The following is a 24,350-nucleotide window of genomic DNA, read 5'->3' on the forward strand; positions in this document are numbered from 1 at the left end:
CCCTATTTCTTAAAAGAATAGATTAGAAAAAATAATATTACTTGATTGTACCAAGAGAGATTTTAAATTACGTTATAATTTTTTTTGCAGATGAGATTATTATTACTTGATAGTATCAATAGCGATTTAAAATTAGGTCATCAATTTTTGTTGTGGACATGCTAGAATTGCATAGAATATTTTTATATAATAGATTTCAATCCCTCTGATGGTACTATTGAATGGAACCCAATGTTCGCTAACTATTGAAACTTGTCTGGAAGTTGTAATTGTGCTAAATAAAGCAGACAGAAAATACCAAAAATGTATGCCAAAGGATTAATTTTCCTCTTATCTTCTTCACTATCTTCTCCGCGTCACACACACACACACAAACACACACACACACATATGTATATATATATATATATATATATATATATATATATAGAGAGAGAGAGAGAGAGAGAGAGAGAGAGAGAGAAAGAGAGAGAGAGAGAGAGAGAGAGAGAGAGAGAGAGAGAGAGAGAGAGAGAGAGAGAGAGAGAGAAAATGACGAAGCAATGTTGTAGGAGAATATATAAAAAACGAGGTGAGAACAAATAATTAATATTTATATATTCCACAGTTAACTTATGCCCAGTGTAAGTTATGATTCAAAGGGCCTTTAAAACAAAGATTGTTTCAATTATTTCAAATAGACAGCCGAATTTACGGTACTTCGCACAAACCCCATTCAAGCTTCTCACCTTGGGAAAGTCTTTTTGAAGAATGGTGGTTGGAGAATGCCAGCTGGGAACACTGTAAACATAGAACAAAATGGTACCAAAATATTTTGATTTTGTTTCCTGAGACAAATATAATACTATCGTCTTCCGCTCCTTTTTTTCATAAAAAATAAACTCTGCCAATATCTTAGCTGTTGGTGCGCATACACAAATATTGAAATATTCCTTTTTATAGAGAAATTTCCAATGCATCTTAAAACGACTCTGATAAGTTCAAAAGCTTGTAGAAATTATTGTAATATTTCAATCAATTTAATATTAAGGGCATTCAAGCGATTTTATCCTATTTCGCCCTATACCATATGTTATGTTATGTAAACAACAGGTTGGTTGTTCAATAATAGAACGTATTTTGGAAAACACATAAAGATAAATATTAAATGGAAAAATAACAGTTGGATAAGACGACTGACAATTTATCGTTTCATTCAACTTATTTACAAACATTGGAGACACAGAAAGGAGTAAGAAGACACAAGCGTTATAAAAATTACCTCAATTTAGTGAAGCTCTAACGTTAATATTCATGAAAAATACATGTTATTTCTAAACATTCAAAATATATGTCCAAAGAAAATAATCAATAAAAATCACAGACAAATGCCAAAGTGATTTTTCACTTTTTGTAAACGGTTAGATTTAGAATTCTGGAAGAAATGTTGTTTTGTAAGGATTTCATTCCCATTGATGGTGGGTTGAAATATTTTTAAGTGTTGTTTTTATAATTATTTAATTCCATTCTTAGATTAACGTTATTATTTGATTTGTTTAAACCTTTTACAAATAAGTATTCAAAGGCAAATCTTCCTTTCACTATGTAATTGAGAAAGATGAAAAATACTACATTTCTTATCTTAAACATTACGAGGATGTAAGTCAAAGTAAAACAAGATTTTGTGACACGACTTGTTTAGATATTTTTTAAGTCATTTCAGCGCCAGTGCTTCAGCTTGAGACGGAAAGATCTGGCAAAGGACAGGATAGCAAACAAATTTCGGATTGAAATGGTTTATATAGACTTGCCTAGATTACGAAAACTTTGCCGAAATACGAAATTTTGCTTCCAATTATAAAACTTTATGAGTATCTGTAAGTCATTACAGCTTATCAAAAATGAAAGTGGATGCCAGACTACATAGTTTTAAGATTTTTGAAGAGCTATTTATTTATTGTGATGGAAAAATAGATTTTTTAAAAAGTCATCTATAGCGACTACAATTTTCATGTCCTAAGTATTACAAATTTTTAAAATCTTAAGAAGGTAGGTAAAATACAGTAATCAAGTTTTATTCAAATAATCTAAATGTTTTGAACAGGATTAGATCTACCTTTAAAATGTTGCCATTGTGTGGCTTTAATAATTTGTGAATAGACGAGATGACGTATAACTTACAGGCGGATGAATTGTACAGCCTAATAAAACTGTCAGGGGCAATAGCTTGTCCAAGTTTATGAGAGCGAAACATAATAATAATAATGATTTATTTGAAAATTAGTTCCGCATACAGTTGATAAAGGGCTAGATTCTATAGATGGGTACCGTTGAGGAATAATAACAAACATCAGAAATGAACCAAAGTATACAATTTTTGTTACAATCGATGCTTCTCTAATATTTTTTTTTAATTTTACAAATGAAGATGATTATGATGATGAAGATGATGATGATGCGACGACGACGACGACGACGACGACGATGATGATGATGATGATGATAGTGATGACGATGGTGATATGTATTGATGGTGATGAGGATGGTGATGATAATAATAATGATAATAACAAAAACAATGATAATAATATTAATAATAGTAGTCATAATAATAATAATAATAATAATAATAATAATAATAATAATAATAATAATAATAATAATAATAATAATAATAATAATAATAATAGCAACAACAACAACAACAACAACAACAAAATAAAATAATAATAATAATAATAATAATAAATAATAAAATATATAATAATAATAAATATAATAATTAATAATAATAACAATAATAATAATAATAATTGGTACCATTTATATCTCACATATAGATGTTTGCGCTTTGATAATAATCCTCAGCTGGGAGTCAAGGATAAAAGTTAAGCCTGTTTGTCGTATCGATGGATCAGAGGACATAACCCAAAAATTGTTTGAAAAGGGAAAAAGGAAAATATCCCCAGAGGTTGTCTTTTTGCCGTAATGTTATCTTTAGTAAGAATATGTGGTTGCATTCATTTGTGTAAAACGCAGTATCAGAAAAAAAAAATAAGAGAAATCAGAAATGTAATAGTGTCAGGGGATCTTTTTATCGCGTTTACGACTCAGCCGTCTGGTTTGTTACAAAATCAATAGATTTTGAGCTTTGTGAGCGACAAGACGGTTGACAATGATCTCAAAATCTCTTGTTTTGATATTAAAAATATCTGAACAATGCTATATGAAATAAGAGGCAAAGTTGTACAAATGACGCAATAAACTATCACTTACTGATTTGATTTTTGCTCCAATCGTAGTAGGCGTTCACCTCAGACGGTATGTATTCTGTTTTGCTTTTGTTTATGGGTTTGCGAAGATTTTTCATCATGAGTTTGTAGCTATTCCTACGGATGACCAGCGAGTTTGCCATGAAATCATCTCGTTGGAAAGTAAACTGGTAACCAAAAAATAACAGTATAATCTTAATTCCAAGAGAATATTACCAGTATATTGTCTTATATTTGAGCAAGATCCTTAACCCATATTTCTTACTTTGCGGCGTTGCACTGCGGTTGACACCTGATTTATTTTAGTCTACCCTCGAAAAAGACCTTAGTATTGGTGATGAGTAAAAAGACTTCTAATATTTAAAATCAATTACTAGAAAGTCATAGTTGTTTTCCTCGTATATTTAATGGCATATGATATGATTTAAGATATATTCAGTTTGACCATTTTAAGGATTAACAATATCCATCATTGCCTACCAACTGGTGCTTTTAAAGTGTTTATATTAATAGTTCTGTAAATCTATTATTCCACCCCAACCCCCTCCTAATATTGGAAAACCCTGTCATTTCTTTGTAAAAAGAGAATGGTTGAATATTGTTTTGAACCCAATGATTATTCAACAATTGCAGAATATTTTCGCTCATTTTATTGCCTTAAATAGATTTTGCAAAGATGGCCGAATGCCTAGATGAAATAATCTTTTAGTGAGTATGAATACAAATTCGTCGGTTTTTTTTTCTTGGTCGAAATGCAGTGCAGACGAAGAAATTAATCAATGATTAGGAAAAGCCATCACTTATTTGGCAAGCGACAGAGCTGAATTATCATCTGTCGTTGTTTCTACCCCCCCCCCGCCCACCCAACACACCGGCCCCCCCCCCCCCCCCACACACACAAATAAAAGTTACCAGACATTGGAACACATCAAGAATTCAACAAATTATGATTACCAATTTGAACAGAGAATGGTTCCTTTTCTATGTGGGAGTTAAAAACAATAATAATAACAACAACAACAACAAAAACAAAAAACAATCTCATTATCACGACAAATTTACGACAATTATTTCAAGGCTCAATTTGTAGAAAATGGTCCTTCTATTTCATTGTACCTTCATAGATTTTCATCAAAATTCACAATTTCAAAACAAAAAATATCGACAATACACCAAGAAAAATATTTTTAAAAAAAAACCGTCTCGTTATAATATTTCAAGTATAATTATGATCAAGTTCTACAGTATTGTTCCGACGATTCGATCTCATCAGGAAGTTTTATAAATAGCTCCTGTTATAAAAAAAGGTGAACACTATTATTTCATGGTTTGTGTTTTTTATATAATATATATATTATATATATATATTATATATATATATATATATATATATATCATTATATTATATTGAAATTTCCAAGATAAGATAAATTTCAAAGGATGCTTACGTTTTCATATAGTTCCAGCAAGTAAGTTTCATTCATTAATGTATCAGGGTATCCAATCTTGGGCTTAATTTCTTTGTTCTGCAACAATAGATTAGGCGAGCTTTGTTTTAGAATGCAACCGTGGGCGTACATCTAAAGCATATTATTATATTTCATTAAAAAACAACAACAAAGGAATTAATATGATGGTCGTAACATATATTCAAATTTCATCAAGTGACCCATAAACATGGTAACCCAAAGAAGAACTAAAATCAGTAAAAAACAAATCAGTAAAAGATATTAAAAAACAAACAAAAAGGAAATCATGGAAAGAGTATTAATTCGGATTTATTTTGTGAAATCTCCATAAACGCGTGACAATAACTAAATATTTTAGAGCACATGGGTGCTTTCCTTTTCCCTCCATGCACAATTTAAATATAGATACGTACAAAAGTGTGGATCACATTCTGAGATTGCTCTACTTTTAACATGCTTTGGAATATCCTTTCTCAAATGTAAAAAAATCGCGTAATTTTTTTTGCATCATGGAATATCTAAGTATCCCTACAAGATTAAATCACATGCATTAAGACTAGGGCTTTACTTATTCACGTAGTGTTCCATGAGTGACTGTTGTCCAAATTAATGCTTTTCCAACCATTGCATGGTAACATTGGCGGTATGGGTATTGTAACCATTTAATTTCTTGACGCTTAGTCTCCCCACGTAACGGTCAGCGCTCACAGTCTCTGGTTCTCATCCATCAAAAGGTCCAATCACCCTTTGAAAACTAAATGTGCATCAAAAGTTGTTTTTGGTCATGCAATCTACTTTGCATTACTTCATTTGGTTCTCCAAATAAACATAATTTTCACTGTTTTGTGGCCATTTAAATTGGATGTATTTGAAAAACAGGTGTTCTTTATAAACCCTTTGTCTCTCAATTTTCTCAAACGTTCATCACTTGAATTCAGCTTAAGGGGATCTCTTTGTATTATTCTGACTGACTCACGAGGAATTTTAAGTCAAGAGAGGTTCGTCAAATTGAGTTGTATTTTTGGGGTTTTTCTTTTTGGATGGGGGTTATTCACCGATCGGTTAATCACCTCAATATTTTCACGAGGCAATTTAAACTTTGGACGAATTCTGCACTGTGTTTTGAAAGTTGACCTTTAACCCATGTTTGACACCGAATCGTGTGATTTAAAATTACTTGACCATTTCCAAATGGCTGAATTTGTTGGAAACTTATCTCTGCTACGCGTGTCCAGGTTAAAGTGCCTTGCAAAAAAGGTTTGAGTTTTCATAATTGATTTTATTTCAAGTTATGTGTTACGACGTTCTTGTAACCAAATTGTCTATGCTGTCTATTCATTTTTGCATTCAACACTGAATTTGAAAGTATGGGATGCAAATGTCACAAGTTTCCTCCAGATTGTCTACCGGTGACCTCCTACAGCAACTCTGGTAAAGGCATCTTGGTTCATACCTGCATAATACCCGTATGTTAATTTACTGGCAAAGAACAAAATATTATTTTATCACATTCAAACTGTCAGTGTTATGGAAGTAAAACTCAAAGAAAAAGAAAATATTTGTTTGTTGATAGGGTGTATTTGTCTATATTTGGTTTCCAAGATAGTATTGGACACTTCACTTTTTTCATGTGCGGAAACGCACTAAAATTGACAAAAAATGCCGTCCTCGAAAACAAAGCAACTTGCTAATACTTCATTGCTATTGCTACAATTGACATTTGTGGTCTCGCTCCTTTAAAAACGGCTTTTACAAATGATATAAATTGGCATTATGGACTCTTCGCCATTCTCTTGCTGAAGTTAGTGTTACTTTCTCATTTAATGGCATTCAAAAGAACAACATTTTTGTGGGCATATTGCGAATTGTAGTCCACTTTTCGGAGGCTGAAATGCATTGGTAAACGCACATTATTACTACTTACAGGGAATTATCAGGATTCTACATGCTGCTGTTTCGTAAAGGGGGAAGGCAGATACAGATAATCATCAAATTGGTAAAAAAAAAAGGGTAAGAAGAGGATTACCAATGGTTAGTCTCCACAAAGTCAGGAGATTACACATCTTGTTATCGACAAATTATGTTCGTTGGATACAACAACGTAATATTCGGAAACAGTTCTATTACAAATCTTATGATATATAGACGCATAGTTGCTCGTAGCACAGTAAAATATGAATTCATGTCTTTATTCAAATAGAAGAGCTCAAGCAATTTGCTTAATATAGAGCTGCTTAAAAACTGTACATTTGCGCATTACAGAAGCATCTGTAATGGTGTGAAATGCAATTCACTCCAGTTACAGAATAACACTCACACAGACGTAGACATACAAACCCATTTGAGTGAAAGATCATTTGATAATGAACCCCAAGTCTACCTTTTCTATAGCTACTTTCTTGGTCTCCTCGTCCATCCAGTCATTCCCAGTTACTAGCTCTTCAAAGGAATTGTGAAGATTCTGGATCATATCCAGTGCCTGTTGTTGAAAGTTAAAAATGAATAGTGTACTTTTGTCAGTCATTGTACATGAAACCCACTGCTATTCATTATTATTAAACATGAGAGAGCATCTTGTCTGATGAAATCTTTAGCATAAAGAGCTTTTATTACTCGTTTGAAAATTCTAAGTAATTATGGGGAAGCAAGATAGGCTATAATACGGTTATGGATTTTTGAAAAAGGATCAAGTATTGGTATGTAATTATATAACCAAGGTAAAGAGTCCGTCGAAGAAGATATTTGGAATCGCTGATGGAAATCAAACCTCAAATATCGCTAAGTCGAAGAAAGCAGTTATCAATATGTTTCATTTCACTTGTGCGATCCATTAGGATCAATGTTTTCACTTCTTACAGGTACATAAAAGTACAAGGTGCTATTGGTAATATTTCTTTTCAAATTCAAGCAGTCACAGTGACAACCTATTTTATAGACGAATCGGCTAGATAGTATTGTCTACCAAGTTCCTTTAGAGAGGGCAAAACATTAGGGTCAATAACCTCTCACGTTCGTGGAAAGTTACCAAACGTTCACTAGTGCTTGAATGTCACTCACATCGAAAATACACAAAAATTATGTTCTGGTGGCAGTAAATTGCGACGGCATTGCTCTGTATAATCAGGTGTTTTTGCACTTGCAGTAGATATTAGAGAGCACTGGCTGCCTCAAACGCTTAGTGACCAGTATTGTTGCCGGGCGCAGTTAAGCTTTTGTGCCGACCCCCCCCCCCCCTAACCTCCACCCCCAGGCCATCCGACAGTGATTGGGTAGCTTGGTCTGTTACACAGGTAGAATATATAGCATTGTATTTAAAGGGTAGAAAATAATTGTTATGGTATGCTTAACGCTATGTATACCGGATGAGTCTCACGAGAGTAAAGGACTATTGTGTATGGCGTATAGCTCTAAAAGGATTATTAATAAACAAATTTACCACAGTCTTGGATTCAGCGTCGAAATTGTCTTTGATGAATAATTTTCCAACAGCCATCCCTAAATATCTGGTGGCATGATTCACACATGTCCGATAACGAGGAGGATTGTTGTCTACGCCGTAAAGCACCTGCCGACATAGGAAAAATAAAATTGAATCTTGATAAGGATAGCATAATCAAAATCTACATCTAACTTTTCAGTGCAACAATTTAAATGCATACAGTGCCATGCGAGTGGTGCCGAGAACTGACCTAACTGTTTGGATGGTGACCGCATTATCCAAACAAAGTGGTTTTAAAAGTTTACGCTCAAGCACCAAAGAGCGTGGAATGTATCAGATTAGGACAGAGCCGTCTCGCCCTCGATGAGTACAGCGCGCAATTGAATTCAATAGTCTGATGTCACGTCTGCCTAGCAACGAGCAGCATGGTTCTAAACAAAGAAAATCGGTAATTTTTGTTCTTCATGCTGGCTATAATTTTTCATATGTCATGTGATCAGAATGAATAAATATTGTCATATTTATAATGTTTTTCTCATCTGGATACACTTTTATGCTCGTCTGAGAAATATTTCATAAGGGCGTCCGCCATTGTTCCGATAGTTTAGAGACAGTTACTAAGATACCATACGTCATTACGAGGGAAGTGACGTCATGACTGTTGAAATGTATTATACATAATTACAAGAAATAAGAAAGAGAAGACAATTGAGAATAAACACGTTTGCGATAGGGAGCCGGACCTACCACTCGACTGTCACGGTACCTTCCCAGGGCTACAAGAGGTGCTCTAAAGTCGATGCTCTCAACCTCTCCATCGCCGCAAAGGTTTTCTTCTCTCTTCTGGCACTTTTCTACTTACTTTATTTATTGCTATTATCAACATAAGTGCCTACTCCACAAACTTTTCTGAAGTTATTATAGATAACACGCCAGTAACATCCATTTTTTATTTAAAAATAACCAAAAAAAAAAACAGCCTTGCATACAAAGTGAAATTGATAGCACGGCCTTTACCAACCATTAACCAATCAGAATATTTCCTGCCACTTACCTCGTTTCGTTCCCTTGACTATCTATTTCATGTATGGGAACACCTGAGATACCCTTAGTACATGTCAAACATGTGTCAAACATACAAATAGGTCAGGTCCAGTGAGTGTATTTCTCACATTATTCTGACACACTGATAAAGAAAAAGGAATAGAATTCAATAGTCGTAACGTCACTTCCTTCCTAATGACGCATGGTAACTTAGTTACACTGGCTCTAAACTATCAAAACAATGGCGGACGCCCGTATGAAATATTTCTCCGGCAAGTATAAAGGGTATCCAGAGGAAAAATAACACATACATTTGATCATGTTTTGACTTTTACACATTCTGACCACAAGACATATGAAAAGTTGTAGCCAGCATGAAAAATAAAAAGTAATGATTTTCTTTGTTTAGAACCAAGATGGCCACCGTTGCCAGGCGGCGTGACATCAGACTATTGAATCGTATTGCATCGCAAAACCTGACGACACAATGCATTTATTTCAATCATCTGTGTTAAAATTGTGAGTGATAATCAGGATCTGTGGGATGTTTACTCCGGGTGATAGGCAAGCACTTAAGGTGTCTATGAGTCTTCGGTTCACGGTCAGCGGTTGATTTCAAGACTACAATATACTTGATCTTAAGTTTTCGAGTAAAAAATAAAACAACTTAAATGTTTATTCGACTAGTTTTAATAAAATATATCTACGATAACTGACGTGATTTTCAAAATTGTTTATGTTGATTGAAGAACTGAAGGCTCATAATATACGATGATAGTTAAAAAGGCATCCATGCCAATAACTTGACAGGCATAGCAACATAAGGTCACGGAGGAAACATCAATTGTAATACATATTATTATATTCTTTCTCACCTTATAGTAATCCCTGTAAATATCCCTGATCGCATCTCCTTGAGTATAGCTCAGAGATTGAATCACGAACCAGGCGAGGTAATTAACCAGTGTACTGGGAAGTAAGATTAAAAACAGGGAATGATAACAACCATAGCAAACTTCCAATGACTAAAAAAAGTATCTAAATTATGAAAACTGTTGACCGTCTATTTAAAGAGAAAAAAATATAGGTTTCCTACAGTAATCGCTAATTTCTAGGCAGATATTGGGTACTCCTTAATATTGCTGGCTCAGAATACCAATTATTATTTTAATGAGGTCGCCTCATATCGCCTGTGTACAGTCTACTAGAATCCCTTAATTAATTGAGATATTCGAATATACATTTTCACAACATTTTAAATGTTATCTGACGCTGTCGATTTTAGAGAACAAAAAATTTTAAATTTAACCCAAATCTTGAAATGCCTTCGCCTTGATTTAACCAAAATTCTATACTTCTGAAAATGTTCTATTAAAATATATTATTTTGGCCACCCGCGAATACTAGACGTCTAGTTCGATGCGGTTCGCCACAAGAAATTTGCTTGTTTTGGTGAAAGTGCTCTTAATCCAATGCAGCCAATTTGTAGTGGTATAGTCAAATGTGCTATCAGTTGCTATCAGCAGCTAGGGTTTTAATTCTGGACCAAATCGAGTCAAGGCGTTACATCTACGTTACATCCAGAAAAATAAAGAGACTAATTCGTGACCCATCGCCCCACGACATTATTGTGTCTGGCCACTACAGATATTGAAAACGGATGGTAAAGTTAAAATGGCCCCAAATGTGAAATTTTTCTATATTTTCACTTTCAAAATGGTATTCATTCTCCAACACAATGTGTTAAAGGGACAAAAACTAAATTTAAATTGTCATTTATTCTCCTTAAATAGAATTCTAAATTGGACTTTGAATGTCTTAAAAGATCAATTTTTTTCTCCTCAATACATTTTTGCATCTAAATCATCCCATTATACAATTTTGAGGCGCAAGTCACATTCCTGTAATATATCTAGCTTATTTGGAAAGGGTTGGGGGGGGGGGGGGAAGAAGTTGTTTACCGTTGTTGTGTGTCCTTGAGAAGATCAATCAATTTATTATAGTAGGACGGTGATTCGTTAATAACGATCTCATCACCCGTTACGTCAGTAACATCAATGCCTGGGGTTTTCAACAAAGTGTCTGTAAGACGTTTCCAGTTCACAAGCTAGGTGGAAAAAAATATTTTAAAAGTAAAAAAAAATTCAGCTTTATATAGCGCAATATCCACTAAATGTGCTCAAAGCGCTTTACAAGGGGTCCATGGTCAACAGCAACATTCAACATGTAGGACGGGACATGACGCCTGTTAGGCGATATATTACAATTTTTCGGACAAAGACAACGCTGTTAACGGCCAGGTACTCATTTTACACCTGAGTACGGTGAGAGAATGTGAGTAAAGAGTCTTTTCCAAGGACTCAACTATGCGTCGAGCGCGAGGCTCGAACCCAGGACCTTCCGATCCGAAAGCGAGTGTCATACCACTAGACCACATAGCCGCAAAAAGTATGTTTGTAAGAAATATGAAACCGGGGTGCAATCAATAGAAAATGGGGAGGAGGAGGAGGAGGCAGAGGAGGAGGAAGAAGAAGAGGGAAACATTTCCACTTCGCCATCGTCATGTCAAAATGAAAAATAACTTTTAAAAATCTTAATTAATCTAAAGCATTACATGAGAGAAGTCTTTGTCGAAGATTGAGACGGGACGAAACCCCCGTCAATACATTTTCTGCCCAAGATTTAGGCAGAGGGTAGGAAGAGACATAAATGGAATTTTATAGTTTTATATAAGATAAATACGTTAATGCAGCGAACGTGTAATAAAATACTGGGTGTGGTCTAATCACAAATTGTTGCGAGCTGAAATTGGGATTAAAAAGGTCTTTTCATACACTGCCCTGTGAAGATTAGGTAAACTCGTTCTGAACGAAATTCTAGTGTGTCGCAGAAGGGGAAATGAGTCGTTTGCTTGTTACTCCGACTCACTTTAATTTTGTCACTGGAATTGAGGGTGTGAGTTTACAAAAATAAATCCTACTCAAAACATGCACCAGCCGCATTTAACGTACAAATGCAAAAAACTATACTAGCGGGCTCTATAAACACACCAGGTCAGCGTGGCTCAGCGGTACGGTCTTTGCTTCGTACCCGAAAGGTAGCGAGTTCGATCACCCGCCGCTGCGCCGTGTGGCCTTGAGCAAGTCACCTCGCCCTAGCTCAATTTGCGGCGCTGCACTGCGGAATAGACCCTAAAGAAAAATTTCCCCAATGGGCAGAATAAAGGGAATTTTATCTTATTTTAATTTTTTTGTAATCAGCATTTTGAATCAAGCTAGTGGGCCTAAATATGTATGAATCATTTCAATCTTTTTTGGTTCTTGTTAGATTATGTCTATTTGTGCACATTTCCACAAATTATGGTCTTTCTGAGGGCCATTTCTGTAATGATGGGTCAATTTCAGAATTCAAACTGTTTGTCATTAATTCCCTTGAATGGTTTGCAGGATCAAGTGGTTGATTTGTGAATAAATTTCTTTTGTGATAGTCTCGAAAAAGACTGATTTGTTTTTATCAATACTCTAATAACGAGTGGGGTTTCCATTTACATTCATCTCATGCTGTTGTTGAGTTTTTTTTTTAAAATCCCTGTCCGATGATGTTCCATTCATCAATTAATGCTTCCTCAAGCTCTGCAATGTTCATAATGGCTCGTTGACGAAATCTTCTTCCCAGCTCATCCCAAGCATACTCAATTGTATTGAGATCATGGGAATTAGCAGGCCATTCCAGGACACCAAAGGTTTGGTCCCTCAAGAAGTTCATCGTTCGAATTGCGGTGTAGGACGTTGTGTTGTCGTGTTGAATAATGGATATTTCCTCGTGTTCTTTAAAAAATAAGGGTACGATCAGTGTGTCCAATAATTATTTAATGAAGACAGCTGCTGTCACGCACGTTTTTTTTTCTGAATACATGAAGTGGATTTCGATCGGCATACGAAAACACACCCCAGACGTGCACATTTCCACCACCATAACGTTTATGCTGAACAACACAGGCTGGTGAGAATCTTTCTCCTTGGCGCTTCCATACCCGAATCTCCGATCTGCAAAAGTCACGTTGAATCGGCTTTCGTCAGAAAAGACAACAGATCTACAGTCACAACGAATCCAATGGATATGGTGTCGAATCCAGTTCAACCTGTTGATTAGCCCCTGCGATCAAAGCGCATCTGCTTTTCAAGCCCGCTTCGTGAAGACGCCGCCTGATTGTTCTTGGATTTACCATTCCACGTGATTCCATTATTCCAAAATCTTGGAATCTAATGGGAGCGCCCTATGATCGTCGTCACTTGTCTTGATGGTTGATGTTTGCGCCCCTAAGCATTCCAATGGGGAATGTATATTACCTTTCCATGTACTCGAGGTCATTAGTCACATTGTAAAGTGTGCTCAAAATGACCCATATAGTGAAAAGTGTTCACAGTTTGAGAAATATCAACATCACAATTGGTCATTTTGCTCAGCATGACCTAACTGTATGTTCACAACTTTAATAAACACAGCAGTGTGTTGACATTTATTGAGAAGCGTCCAATCATTGTACAGCAACAAATCATGTGATCGATGACTAGTTGGACAAAGACCTGAATATAGATCGCTCCCCTTGCCTGATGACAATTTTCTCAGGCAACAGGGATAACTACTTGCTTGATAAAAATTTTTTATAGCGTTTCACTCTGTTTTTTGTTATCTTCTAAGACGTCAGAGAATAAATTGATACAATTTCATTTTTGTAATGTCGCAAATGACAAAAGTTGCATCAGCACACATGCTGTACGTGCAAGTATGAACTGTTCATAAATCAAACATTTCAAAGCACAAAGATAAACCTTGAAACCAATGGAAATGAGGCACACAATAACAGCAATTTCACATACTGAGAAGTAATCATAATCGTGGCGTATTTTTTAGTAGGATGTGTATCTTTACACATTTTAGATTAGGACAAAGTTGGATCACTAAGGTCTTTGGTATTGTTTTTTTGCCATCCATTTTATGAGTAATTCTCACTAAATTGTAACCAGACTAAATATACGCTCAAGGTTACACACAGTTTTGTGTGTTGGTCCGTTATATTTCCGGATGGCAATGTTGTGAATGTCTTAGCCAAGCGCACAGCATCTATTATAAAAATGGCTGGCTAAAAACAATTACAAAGAGCTGAGTGATGTCAAAATCCTTCATTCCATATGTGCTCTATTTTACCAAAACGGGATTATGTCGTAGTGAGATGTCAACAATTGATCTGAAGGTTTAAATGGCGAAAAATGTAAAATGTTTGTTTTTGTCACTAACGGAAGGTACGAAATTGACATCACTTAGCTCCTTGTTATTGTTTTTAGCCATAAATTTTTATGATAATCACTAAATTCTACCAACCAGACTATAAAAGTTAAGATAACATAAATTTGTTTGTTGGTACGTTATATCCGGCTGGCGGATATTATGATTATTTTAGCTAAACGCACATCATCAATAGAAACTATATATTGTGAAAAAAATATATATACATATAATCAGTCTCATTGTTTCCACTAAATTTCAATTTTTCAGCATATGGAACATCTCGACATAATACCATTGAGACGATGGATCACATCTTTGAAGTCTTAGGGAAGATGACATTTGATTGACCTGGCTAAAATTTGGAACACGTTATGAGTCCGTCTTAAGTTACAAAATACCAAGTACCAAGTGACTCAATCAAACGTTTCCTTTACCCGATTCTTGTACCCACCTCACTGTAATTTTTAGCAATCTCGTCAAGGGTCATTGGGTTGTACAACTTGTTGCTGTCTCGCCTGTCTTCTGAAGGCACCTTTATCTAGAAGGATGAGTTGTTAGATATTGTAGCTGTTAGTACTTGAAAAGTTTAAGGTATTTTGCGACTATTGCGATATTTTAGGTCATATCAGCTCGTGTAAAGACGTGAAGAATATAAAACATATATATTACATTTCTAGAGCTTACAAATGCCTTTAAACATCCAACAAAAAGTAAGACAAGGGATGAAGCAAGACACAAAATAATAATTCAAAAATCAATCGATACGAATGACTTGTCTGATACCATCAACCCTGGCACAGGTGCAAGACACCACCAAGATAAATGGACTAAAGCAGTAACAATCTAAATATTTTTAAATATTAAAAAGAACTTGGGCTTTTATCAAAGCGCTTGACAAGTAAATACTTTTCATATAAGGGAAAAAGTAAGTTAACAAAATATCTTTCAGGAGACTTCAAATTCTTAAAAAATCATTGAGCCTGGTATATAATTGGGGCCGTTTAAAATTGTATTGGAAGAGGAGTGAGCAGTCTGAGTGAGTAACTAAGCAACTGTGGATGTATTTAAAATCAATCTGAATAGGCTTCAACAGTCGTGACGTCACTTCCCTCGTAATGATGCATAGTAACGTAGTAACTAGTTCTAAACTATCGGAACAATGGCGGACGCCCTTATGAAATACTTCTCCTAACAGCATAAAAGTGTATCCAGCGGAGAAAAACATTATAAATCTGATCATGTTTTGACTTTTAATCATACTGATCACATGACATGTGAAAAAGTTCTAGCCAGCATGAAGAATAAAAAGTGCCGATTTTCTTTGTTTAGAACCAAGCTGCTGGTTGCTGGGCGGACGTGACTTCAGACTATTGAATCCAATTTCAATGCATTAAAACATTATGTTCCCTGTTCTATTAAATTGTAAAGATGTCTGTGTGCAGTGTAAAGTAAAGTTGTTATGAGAATCATATTATTGTAAGATCGACACATTTCTATTTCTGTTTATTATATTGTTCGACCAATGTAAACCACCAACGATTTTCAATTTTATGGACAATAAAGATTTATTACTATTTAAAGAGGAAAATATGCAATGTTATCGAGATTATTCCTATTTACACATTTACCCGAAAAGAGATTCAAAAACAAAAGAAAACGACTGTCGACTGTAAAGCTTACTTGTGCCAGACTGATCTCAAAATCTACGATGTCTTTGACTTCTTGTTCAGCTGTCTTGGGATTAGCAAATCCGAACAGTTCTCCATGTCGGTAAATAAGTCTTTCATAGGCCATCAACATGGTATCATTTCGAGGCACGAGGTAGTACTTGTCACCAGGCATGCCTAATCCCACTTGGTCAATCTATATAAAGGAACGAAAATGACGAGGGTGGCTCTTTGCCAGTGTTTTAGGCAGCTATTTTATTGGTTTGCTCTCACTAAATGTTCTTCAGACTTTAGACGTTTAAGGTTCACATTGCTTTTTTTTTTGTGATGGTACATTATATCCGGCTGCGGATATCGTGAATAGTTTAGCTAAACGCATAGCATCAATACACAATAATAAAATCAAATGCTCTAGTTTGAATACTAAGCTGATGGAAGCTGTTGACTCCAACAGGTATATCTATATACAGAGAGAAAGTTACAAATTTAACAAGAACAAAATACTAAAGAGTTTTTAAGCCCAAAACGTATCATACGAAGTATTTTATTCTTTTTTAGAAGCTGTTTTATTCATTTGTCTAGATTAATCGGTTTAATGAATTCACTTTGCAGTCGTTTATAATAGTATTAACAAGATAAGATCTGTCGTAATCAAACTTATCTACATGTAATATCTGACATTAACTATCTTTTTAACTTGTATAGTTCAATATCCATTTAATGTGCTCAAATCGCTTTACAAAAGAGTCCTTGTCAATGACAACACTTAACATTTAAGATGAAACATGACATCTGTTAGGAAATATTACATTTTTTCCTTACAGAGACACCGCGAATAGCGGCCAGGTACTCATTTTATACCTGAGTACGGCGAGAGAATGTGAATAAAGTGTCATGATTCAACTGTGGGCGCTTCGAGAGGGACACGAACCCTGGACCTTCCGGTCTGAAGGCGAGTGCCATACCACAAGACCACATAGCCGTAAAATATAAACTATGTTTCTTTATCTAAACTACAATTGATTCAATTTTTTTAATTAAAAGGGTGAGTTAATTAAACAATAACATTAAGCGGTGCCATGTAATTGACAAATGTCTTGAGACTTTTGTATAGATTGTGGTACATTTCTGACTCTTATATTATATTAACTCATTTAAAAACGAAAACAAAAAAAAAACCAACAAAATAAAAACCAAACAAACAAACACCAAAATGATTAGATGCCTCTCAAAATAATTCACATTCAGTTAGCAATAATCTCCTCAGATGTAATTGTGGGGAAATACTTATTTATATCTCTTTAACCATGTAATTCTCAATGTCAAGGATATAAAATGTGTGTTAAAGAATATACTTCAGTGTGCAAAATAAATTGAAAATGAAGTAAACTAGTTCAAAATATACGAGTATAAACACCATTAGCGTTCAAATGTCATATCAAAGCGCTTTTGAAAACAAAAAGGATTTCTTGACATATACTATGATACATCATGCCTACAAGTCTTTATTACCTGTTAGGTACTCATTTTACACCTGTATATTATGGGAACTGTGATTAAAGAGCCATTTCTAAAGACTTAACTTTGCGCTGCACACAGAAGTGGGACACGAATCAGAGTCCTCAGGTGGCAAGCCTAGTGTCATACGACTTGATCAAAAAGCCACTTAAAAAAAATAAACGAAAAAAAAATCTTTACCTTGAGGATTCTCTCAGTGGAATTTCTGTGGTTCACAGAGGCATAGAAAGCGAATACAGGGTAAATATTATTCAAATTGCTTTTGATAATCGTATCAGTAAAATTGAAATCTGAGCTCTTCCAGTTTTTGTCGATTAACGGCCAACCGCCAAATTCCTCTTTGATGAATTTAATAAATGGTTGGACGCCCAATTTGTTGATGCGATCTGGCAAGAGAAAAAAAATCAAAGAACTAACAAGTTCCTAATACATTTTATGTAGTCGAATTCACTTAATGCAATGCAATAATCAATTTATACACCGCACAGAATCCACAAAGTGGTCTAAGATGCTACAAAACAAAGACAAGGGGAGTACATAATACAAGTGCTATAATTTCTCAATCACCTGCCTGGATTGGAATGTTTTCAAAAGTTTACTAAAATTACTTAGCTCGAGGCTATCTTTGATTTCTTATCTAATTTGTTCCTTCCTTTTGGGGACAAATTTGCAACTAAAGCACCAAGACTTTTGGGGCCCTATGTACAACTGAAGCACCAAGAGGATGTAAGTAACTTTTAGGACCCAACAGGGAGAGCGAGTTTTCAGCTAGATATAATTTATATACTTGCGATCAAAAGAAAGTATACACATTTAAAATGGTCGTTACTTTTTTTATCGGTTGACGTAGGCTAATGATTTTCCTCTGAGTTGTTTACCATTAGTCTTTCTATGTACCGATAGTCGATAGTTTTGTTTTTGACCTGAAATTCGCCCACCACATCGCGCACGTGCCAAAATAACCTTCTAGGCCCTTACTGTGGACAGGAATTGTGTAGATTAATGTTTTTGTCATCTGTGTCTTCTTGAACTATTTTCAAGGCAGAAAAACACAATGCAAAATGCCATCCATTAATCTACGCAATGCCACGACTTAGTTTAGAACAACATGCACGTGCCATTGGTCATCTTCAAGCTGGACAGTCTGTGACCAATGTCGCAAGAATGTTTAATATCACAAGGAGAACTGTATATAACATAAACGGCAAGGGACCGAAATCGAACTGGCAGACCACGAGTAACAACACAAGGTGAGGACCATTTTATACGCACCTTACATCTACGGTTTTAGGACGGCGACTGAAACTGCGCTAGAGTTCCCAGGTACACGAATTAGTCGACACACTGTTCGTTGAAGACTTAGAGAGCATGCCATTATCTTAACGTCCGTTGATGCGACAACTTCTTGGAGCACATCACCGGTTGGCCCGTACTCATCTACGCTGGACAACGCATGCGTGGTCATTTGTTCGCTGCTCAGATGAATGAGCTTTGTAATTGGAAGAAATGACGGTTGATTACGTTGTTACGGAAGATCACACGCGTGATTTCACGGTTCTTGTGTCTTGGAATCCCCAAACAGAGGATGTCGACAAGTCATGGTGTGGGGTGGAATACGCAGAGACTATAGAAAACCACTAGTCCAAGTAAATGCATTCCTAACCCGGTGCAAGGTGCATCCAGCACATTTTACAGCCCATATGCTATTCCATTTTTACATGAACATCCTAAATTTTAACTTCAAGACGACCATGCATATCAACAAGGGATTTTAAGGCAGCAAACAATGTGAACGTTATCAGCCTGTGGCCTGCAATATCCCCCGATCTTAATCCGATAGAACATGTGTGGGATATAATCGGCCGCCAAGTTCGTTCATTCGACCCGCAAAATGAACAACAACTGTTCCACGCCATAAGAACAGCTTGGGATAACATTCCTCAACACCAGCTGGCCAGATTGACCAATTCTATGCGTAGGTGATGCAATGCTGTGATTGGAGCAAACGGAGGACATACTCGTTACTAATTGAATTAGATTCACCTTCACTTCAAATGATATGAACGCAAGTAATTTTATTAAAATGTCGTCATTTGTCAATATTATATTGTATGTTTTGACTTGTTAAATCCCATTTTGAAGATCATGTTTTAAAAAGTCTAAGTTGCATACAGGATTAACCATAAACGTTACAAATTCTAACAAAATGAAAGATAAATGATATCGCTATGATTACACATAGGTTTTAAGTAAATCAGAACTATATTTCATACCAATTCTGTAGGTAAAACAAATGTATACTTTCTTTTGATCACTACTATATATGGGAACGTTAATCAGTGGTTTATTTTGGGATTCGAGTGGCATAGTAGCTGTATACAATTCAAGAAATGGTAAAATAAAAATGAACGTTTTTCTAGAACATTCCCATACATTCAAAGTGGAACGAGATATTACTGTGAATTCAATGCTTAATCTACCATTACTATTATAGTTTGTGTATATATTTTAATTGTGCTTCATTCTATGGATGTTCGTAAGTTGAAATACTTGTATAAAACTATATCTATATGTATATTATACTATAGTTAACATTTGTTTATGATCTATGCTATTAATCCATTTATATTCAATATGTATATTGCATGATGTCTGTACTCTACCGCCAATCCACGGCCACACATCATAATAATCACAATTATAATTAATAAAAATAAATAAATTATAAAATACAAGGGACACAACCCTGTTAAATTCTCTTATGTAAGATCTGTCTTACCATCAATACGCTGATGATACGCAATTGTACTGCGTTTCCAATACGAGAAATTTACAAGAAGTATCAGCCAATAGTAAAAATTGTATCCAAAGTGTTAAGAAATGGATGAATGAGAACAGACTGAAACTGAATGATGATAAGACGGAGGTGCTGTATGTGGGGAACAGGAAGTGGAAAAGTGAAACAGATTTGAAGTTGGGGGATGCCTCCATTCAAATTGTTGACAAAGTGAAAAACCTTGGCACATTCTTAGACTCTGGACTGTCGATGGAGCATCAGGTTAATAATTTGGTTAGATCTCTCTTTTTCCAACTAAAAAAGATTGCTTCCAGTAGACGGTTCATATCTGGTTGTGTCCCTCGTACTATCGAAATTGGATTATTGTAATGCTCTGTTGTTTGGCGTTTCGCAATACAATCTGAGACGTCTTCAGATTGTCCAAAACAGCGCTGCCAGACTAGTATTCATGAAGCGTAGGTGCGACTCTGCCGGACCTCTACTTCATGACCTGCATTGGCTGCCTGTTGAGAAAAGGATTAAATTCAAAGCTTGTGTTTTAGTGTATCGTTGTTTTGAAGGTACTGCCCCTTCCTACCTTTCGGAACTAATTGAAAGATATTCAAAACCCCGCCCCTTACGTTCGGCCAGTGATTCCACAAAACCAGTTGTCCCTCGAATTCGGAAAAATGCTGGAATGAGATCCTTTTCTCATTTCGGACCCTCTATTTGGAACGCCTTACCGCAGAGCATTCGTGAAAAAGAATCTTTGTCTATTTTTAAAAGTTCGCTTAAAATATATCTGTTTCGATTTTAGTAGATGGTATGAGAAGCGAGATAGGTTTGGTTTGTGTTGTGTGTTGTGGTGTGTGTGTGTGTGTGTGTGTGTGTGTGCTTGTGTGTGTAAATGATTATGTTTTCAGCCTTAGTAATTTGTAATTTAAGCGTTTAGAGTCTGGTGTCTCGGAGTTATAGCGCTATATAAGTTTTCATCATTATTATTATTATTATGTATATAATAATATAATAATAATAATAATAATATAATAATAATAATAATATAATAATAATAATAATAATAATAATAATTAATAATAATAATAATAATAATAGTAAATAATAATAATAATAATAATAATAATATAATAATAATAAAACAACGAAAAACACACCTGTCTATTATTACAAAAATCTAACTGAGGTCATCGGGTTTGCATAATATTGCCTTAAATCTGGCGAATTCACCTGTTCGGGATGTTCTATGAGAAACTAAGCAATACTTATACTAAAATTATATATAAATGGTATAATTACCATAATCGAGGCAGGATGCGTAATACGTTTTCACTCGTTTCGTGTATTCACTTTCTGTTGGTAAAGCATCTACCTCCAAAAGATCTGAAAGGAAATGTGTTCATTATATGAAATATCATTTCTCAAAGCAAAGCTAATTAAAAAGAATTCCGTACATTGTTGTCATTTCCCATGACTAACTCTGAAAAACCATATTATTAAAGTTTTTGCCGAAAACCTCGTCCATCAAACATCGATCGATTAAAATGACCCTCATCTTGTCAAAAGCTCCCAAAACAGGTTTTAACAAGATGAGGGTCGCTTAAATAGAACCAAATTTGAAGAATGAATATCTGGGCAAAATAAAAATTTTTTAAATGTGTTTTATGTTTAGACATTTAAACATTATTTTAAATTTTACAATAAATCAATAGAATATGTCAGCACTAGTCTAACAATTTTCCTGATGTAACTATATTTTGTAATTCCATATTGACCGAATTGACGACTGGATTTATGGGATGAATTTAAAATTATGATCAAGGATGGGGAAAGGGGCATAAGAATTGAATTCATTGCTTTCACTTTATCAGTCTAATTTAAACATTATTTTAAATTTTACATTAAATCAATAGAATATGTCAGCGCTAGTCTAACAATTTTCCGAATGTAACTATATTTTGTAATTCCATATTGACCGAATTATATATCTTATAACAGTATAATATTTGAATACATTATATTAATATGTCAACAATACCAGATTAGCCACACAGTGTCTTTTATTATAGTAAGGTTCTAAAAAATATGTTATGACTGCAAAAATAATTATCACACCTGTCAAGTCATACATGAATAAATAGTTTTTTTGCCGTGCAATTCCCTCCTCCCCCCCCCCCCCCCCCATCCCTATGCTCTTTATATTTTTATATCTTAAAGATTGAACAATTTATACACAGGACAATGCTGTCTGTTCGACGTGAGTAAGATAAAGCGTCTTTTATACGGGTTGTACCTTCTACTAAAACGTCTAACTTCTAATTAAACGGTCTAACTCTGATAAAACGTCATGTTATAAGGGCATATAGCCGAGACTGTTAATCCTATATGTATCATGCTATGACTGCAAAGTCGGACTTCTACCGCACAATTGGGAAAAAACGTGGGATGTCAAAAAACTGGTTCCTATCTCATTGGAAGAGTAAAATCACTTTCCTGGAAGACAATATACACATTTTGTAAATTACCTTCTGGTTTCAGAGTGATAGCCCCTTATTTTCTAATTTAAACATATGCTGGCCGTCAATAAAGATCATCCATACTTTTACGTTACCCTTAGAATCTGCTGTACATCCTGCTACTAAAATAATTCTTATGGTGCAATATTATGTAACCTATTCATTATTATTCCTCCGAAGGACTGGTTAAATGCCCACTTCCAATAAATTTGGAACCGAAAAAGTAGAAGGTGTGACGTCACGACTTTTCTTCCCTATTAATATAATGAAAACTAGAGAAATTTAAAAAGAAAATACTTTTAACAATAATATTGACGCCATCACGGAGCTCGGAGAAGGCGGTGACACTTGATCTGTCTGCTGGGATCACCCGTTCCTTCATCCATCTCCCACAGGCAAATTGATAAAAATCGTCACAAGGGTGGACAGAGTGATCGATCTTTTCGTTGATTTGGGCAGCTGTGGAGATAAAATATTGTTAAAATGGCATTTCTATTAATTGAGCACTATTATATCAAAATGTTGTTTGGCATCGAAGAATGCTCACAAATGCCTGACCTTTGAAAAGTTTTAAGATACAACACTTATTTAGACTTTAAAGACGACTTTTTAAAATGTCATTCTCGCTGAAAGTACAGTAACAAAAATAAATAACTGCAATAACTTCTAATATAATCTGTAAGTAATTATCTATTAAGTAAAAGTAATAAAATAATCAACAAAAAATTAAACAAACAAACGAAAAAAAAATATTGGAAAAAGAAAACAAAGTATACAAAACTGAGAAGACGGCTAATCGGAGTGCGAAAATAAAAAAAAGGGGTTAAGTCTTTAAGATTGAGGTTTTGCTTCTTCTTGATTTGAAGTTCAATGAGCTTAAAAAGGGTCAAACATTATTCGTCATAATATCCTAACGTTTTTTAGCTATGAATATATTTATAGGCAACAGTAACGTTTGTTTAACCCACAAATAGTGCCCGTCATTTATTGTAGTAATGTCGTGAAATTGAGTATCCCCAATCCTGTATTTTAAAAATACAACTTCTTGGTGTCTATATGTAACGAGTCAATAGACAGTTGCAAATACCTGCAGGAATGTTTCCAAACAACAACAAAAAAGGATGTACTTAGTTTTACGACTTTGAATAGACTAACTGATGGGCACGGGTATATAGGTGAATCAAAGGTTAATTTTCCCCTAAAATAATCATACTCTGCCCACTCAGGTTAAGCATAAAAAACCCGGTTACATCATGATTTATCAATCTATTAAAATCAGCCTCAACTTACCAAAACGTCACAAACCATTTCAAAGAAATCTAACATTTGATATTTTTGACAAGCAGGGGATCAATGTTTGAAGAAA

General features: G+C 34.8%; 1 protein-coding gene across 6 annotated transcripts in view; it reads right to left on the reverse strand.

The window, feature by feature from the left end:
- LOC144971248 (neprilysin-1-like) overlaps positions 1-24,350 on the reverse strand; it is a 124,237-nt gene that overhangs the window by 35,326 nt on the left and 64,561 nt on the right. For 4 of the 6 annotated variants that reach the window (XR_013645099.1, XM_078911811.1, XM_078911812.1 and 1 more), the window contains exons 5-16: positions 23,282-23,443; positions 21,768-21,851; positions 17,858-18,063; positions 16,173-16,355; positions 14,944-15,030; positions 11,165-11,310; positions 10,079-10,172; positions 8,157-8,285; positions 7,101-7,199; positions 4,700-4,777; positions 3,256-3,418; positions 729-780 (exon numbers count right to left, since the gene is read on the reverse strand). Coding sequence is in view for 5 of the 6 variants with exons in the window: in XM_078911811.1 (XP_078767937.1) it covers positions 729-780; positions 3,256-3,418; positions 4,700-4,777; positions 7,101-7,199; positions 8,157-8,285; positions 10,079-10,172; positions 11,165-11,310; positions 14,944-15,030; positions 16,173-16,355; positions 17,858-18,063; positions 21,768-21,851; positions 23,282-23,443 (1,483 nt within the window). In the remaining variant the exon portion in view is untranslated. Of the gene's footprint in view, positions 1-728; positions 781-3,255; positions 3,419-4,699; positions 4,778-7,100; positions 7,200-8,156; positions 8,286-10,078; positions 10,173-11,164; positions 11,311-14,943; positions 15,031-16,172; positions 16,356-17,857; positions 18,064-21,767; positions 21,852-23,281; positions 23,444-24,274 lie in introns of all 6 variants that reach the window. The other 2 variants (XM_078911814.1, XM_078911815.1) reach the window with 1 other exon arrangement.

This window comes from Berghia stephanieae, chromosome 4 (genome assembly GCF_034508935.2).
Source record: "Berghia stephanieae isolate SIO BIC M18660-M18661 chromosome 4, UCSD_Bste_1.3, whole genome shotgun sequence".
NCBI lineage: Eukaryota > Metazoa > Mollusca > Gastropoda > Nudibranchia > Aeolidiidae > Berghia > Berghia stephanieae.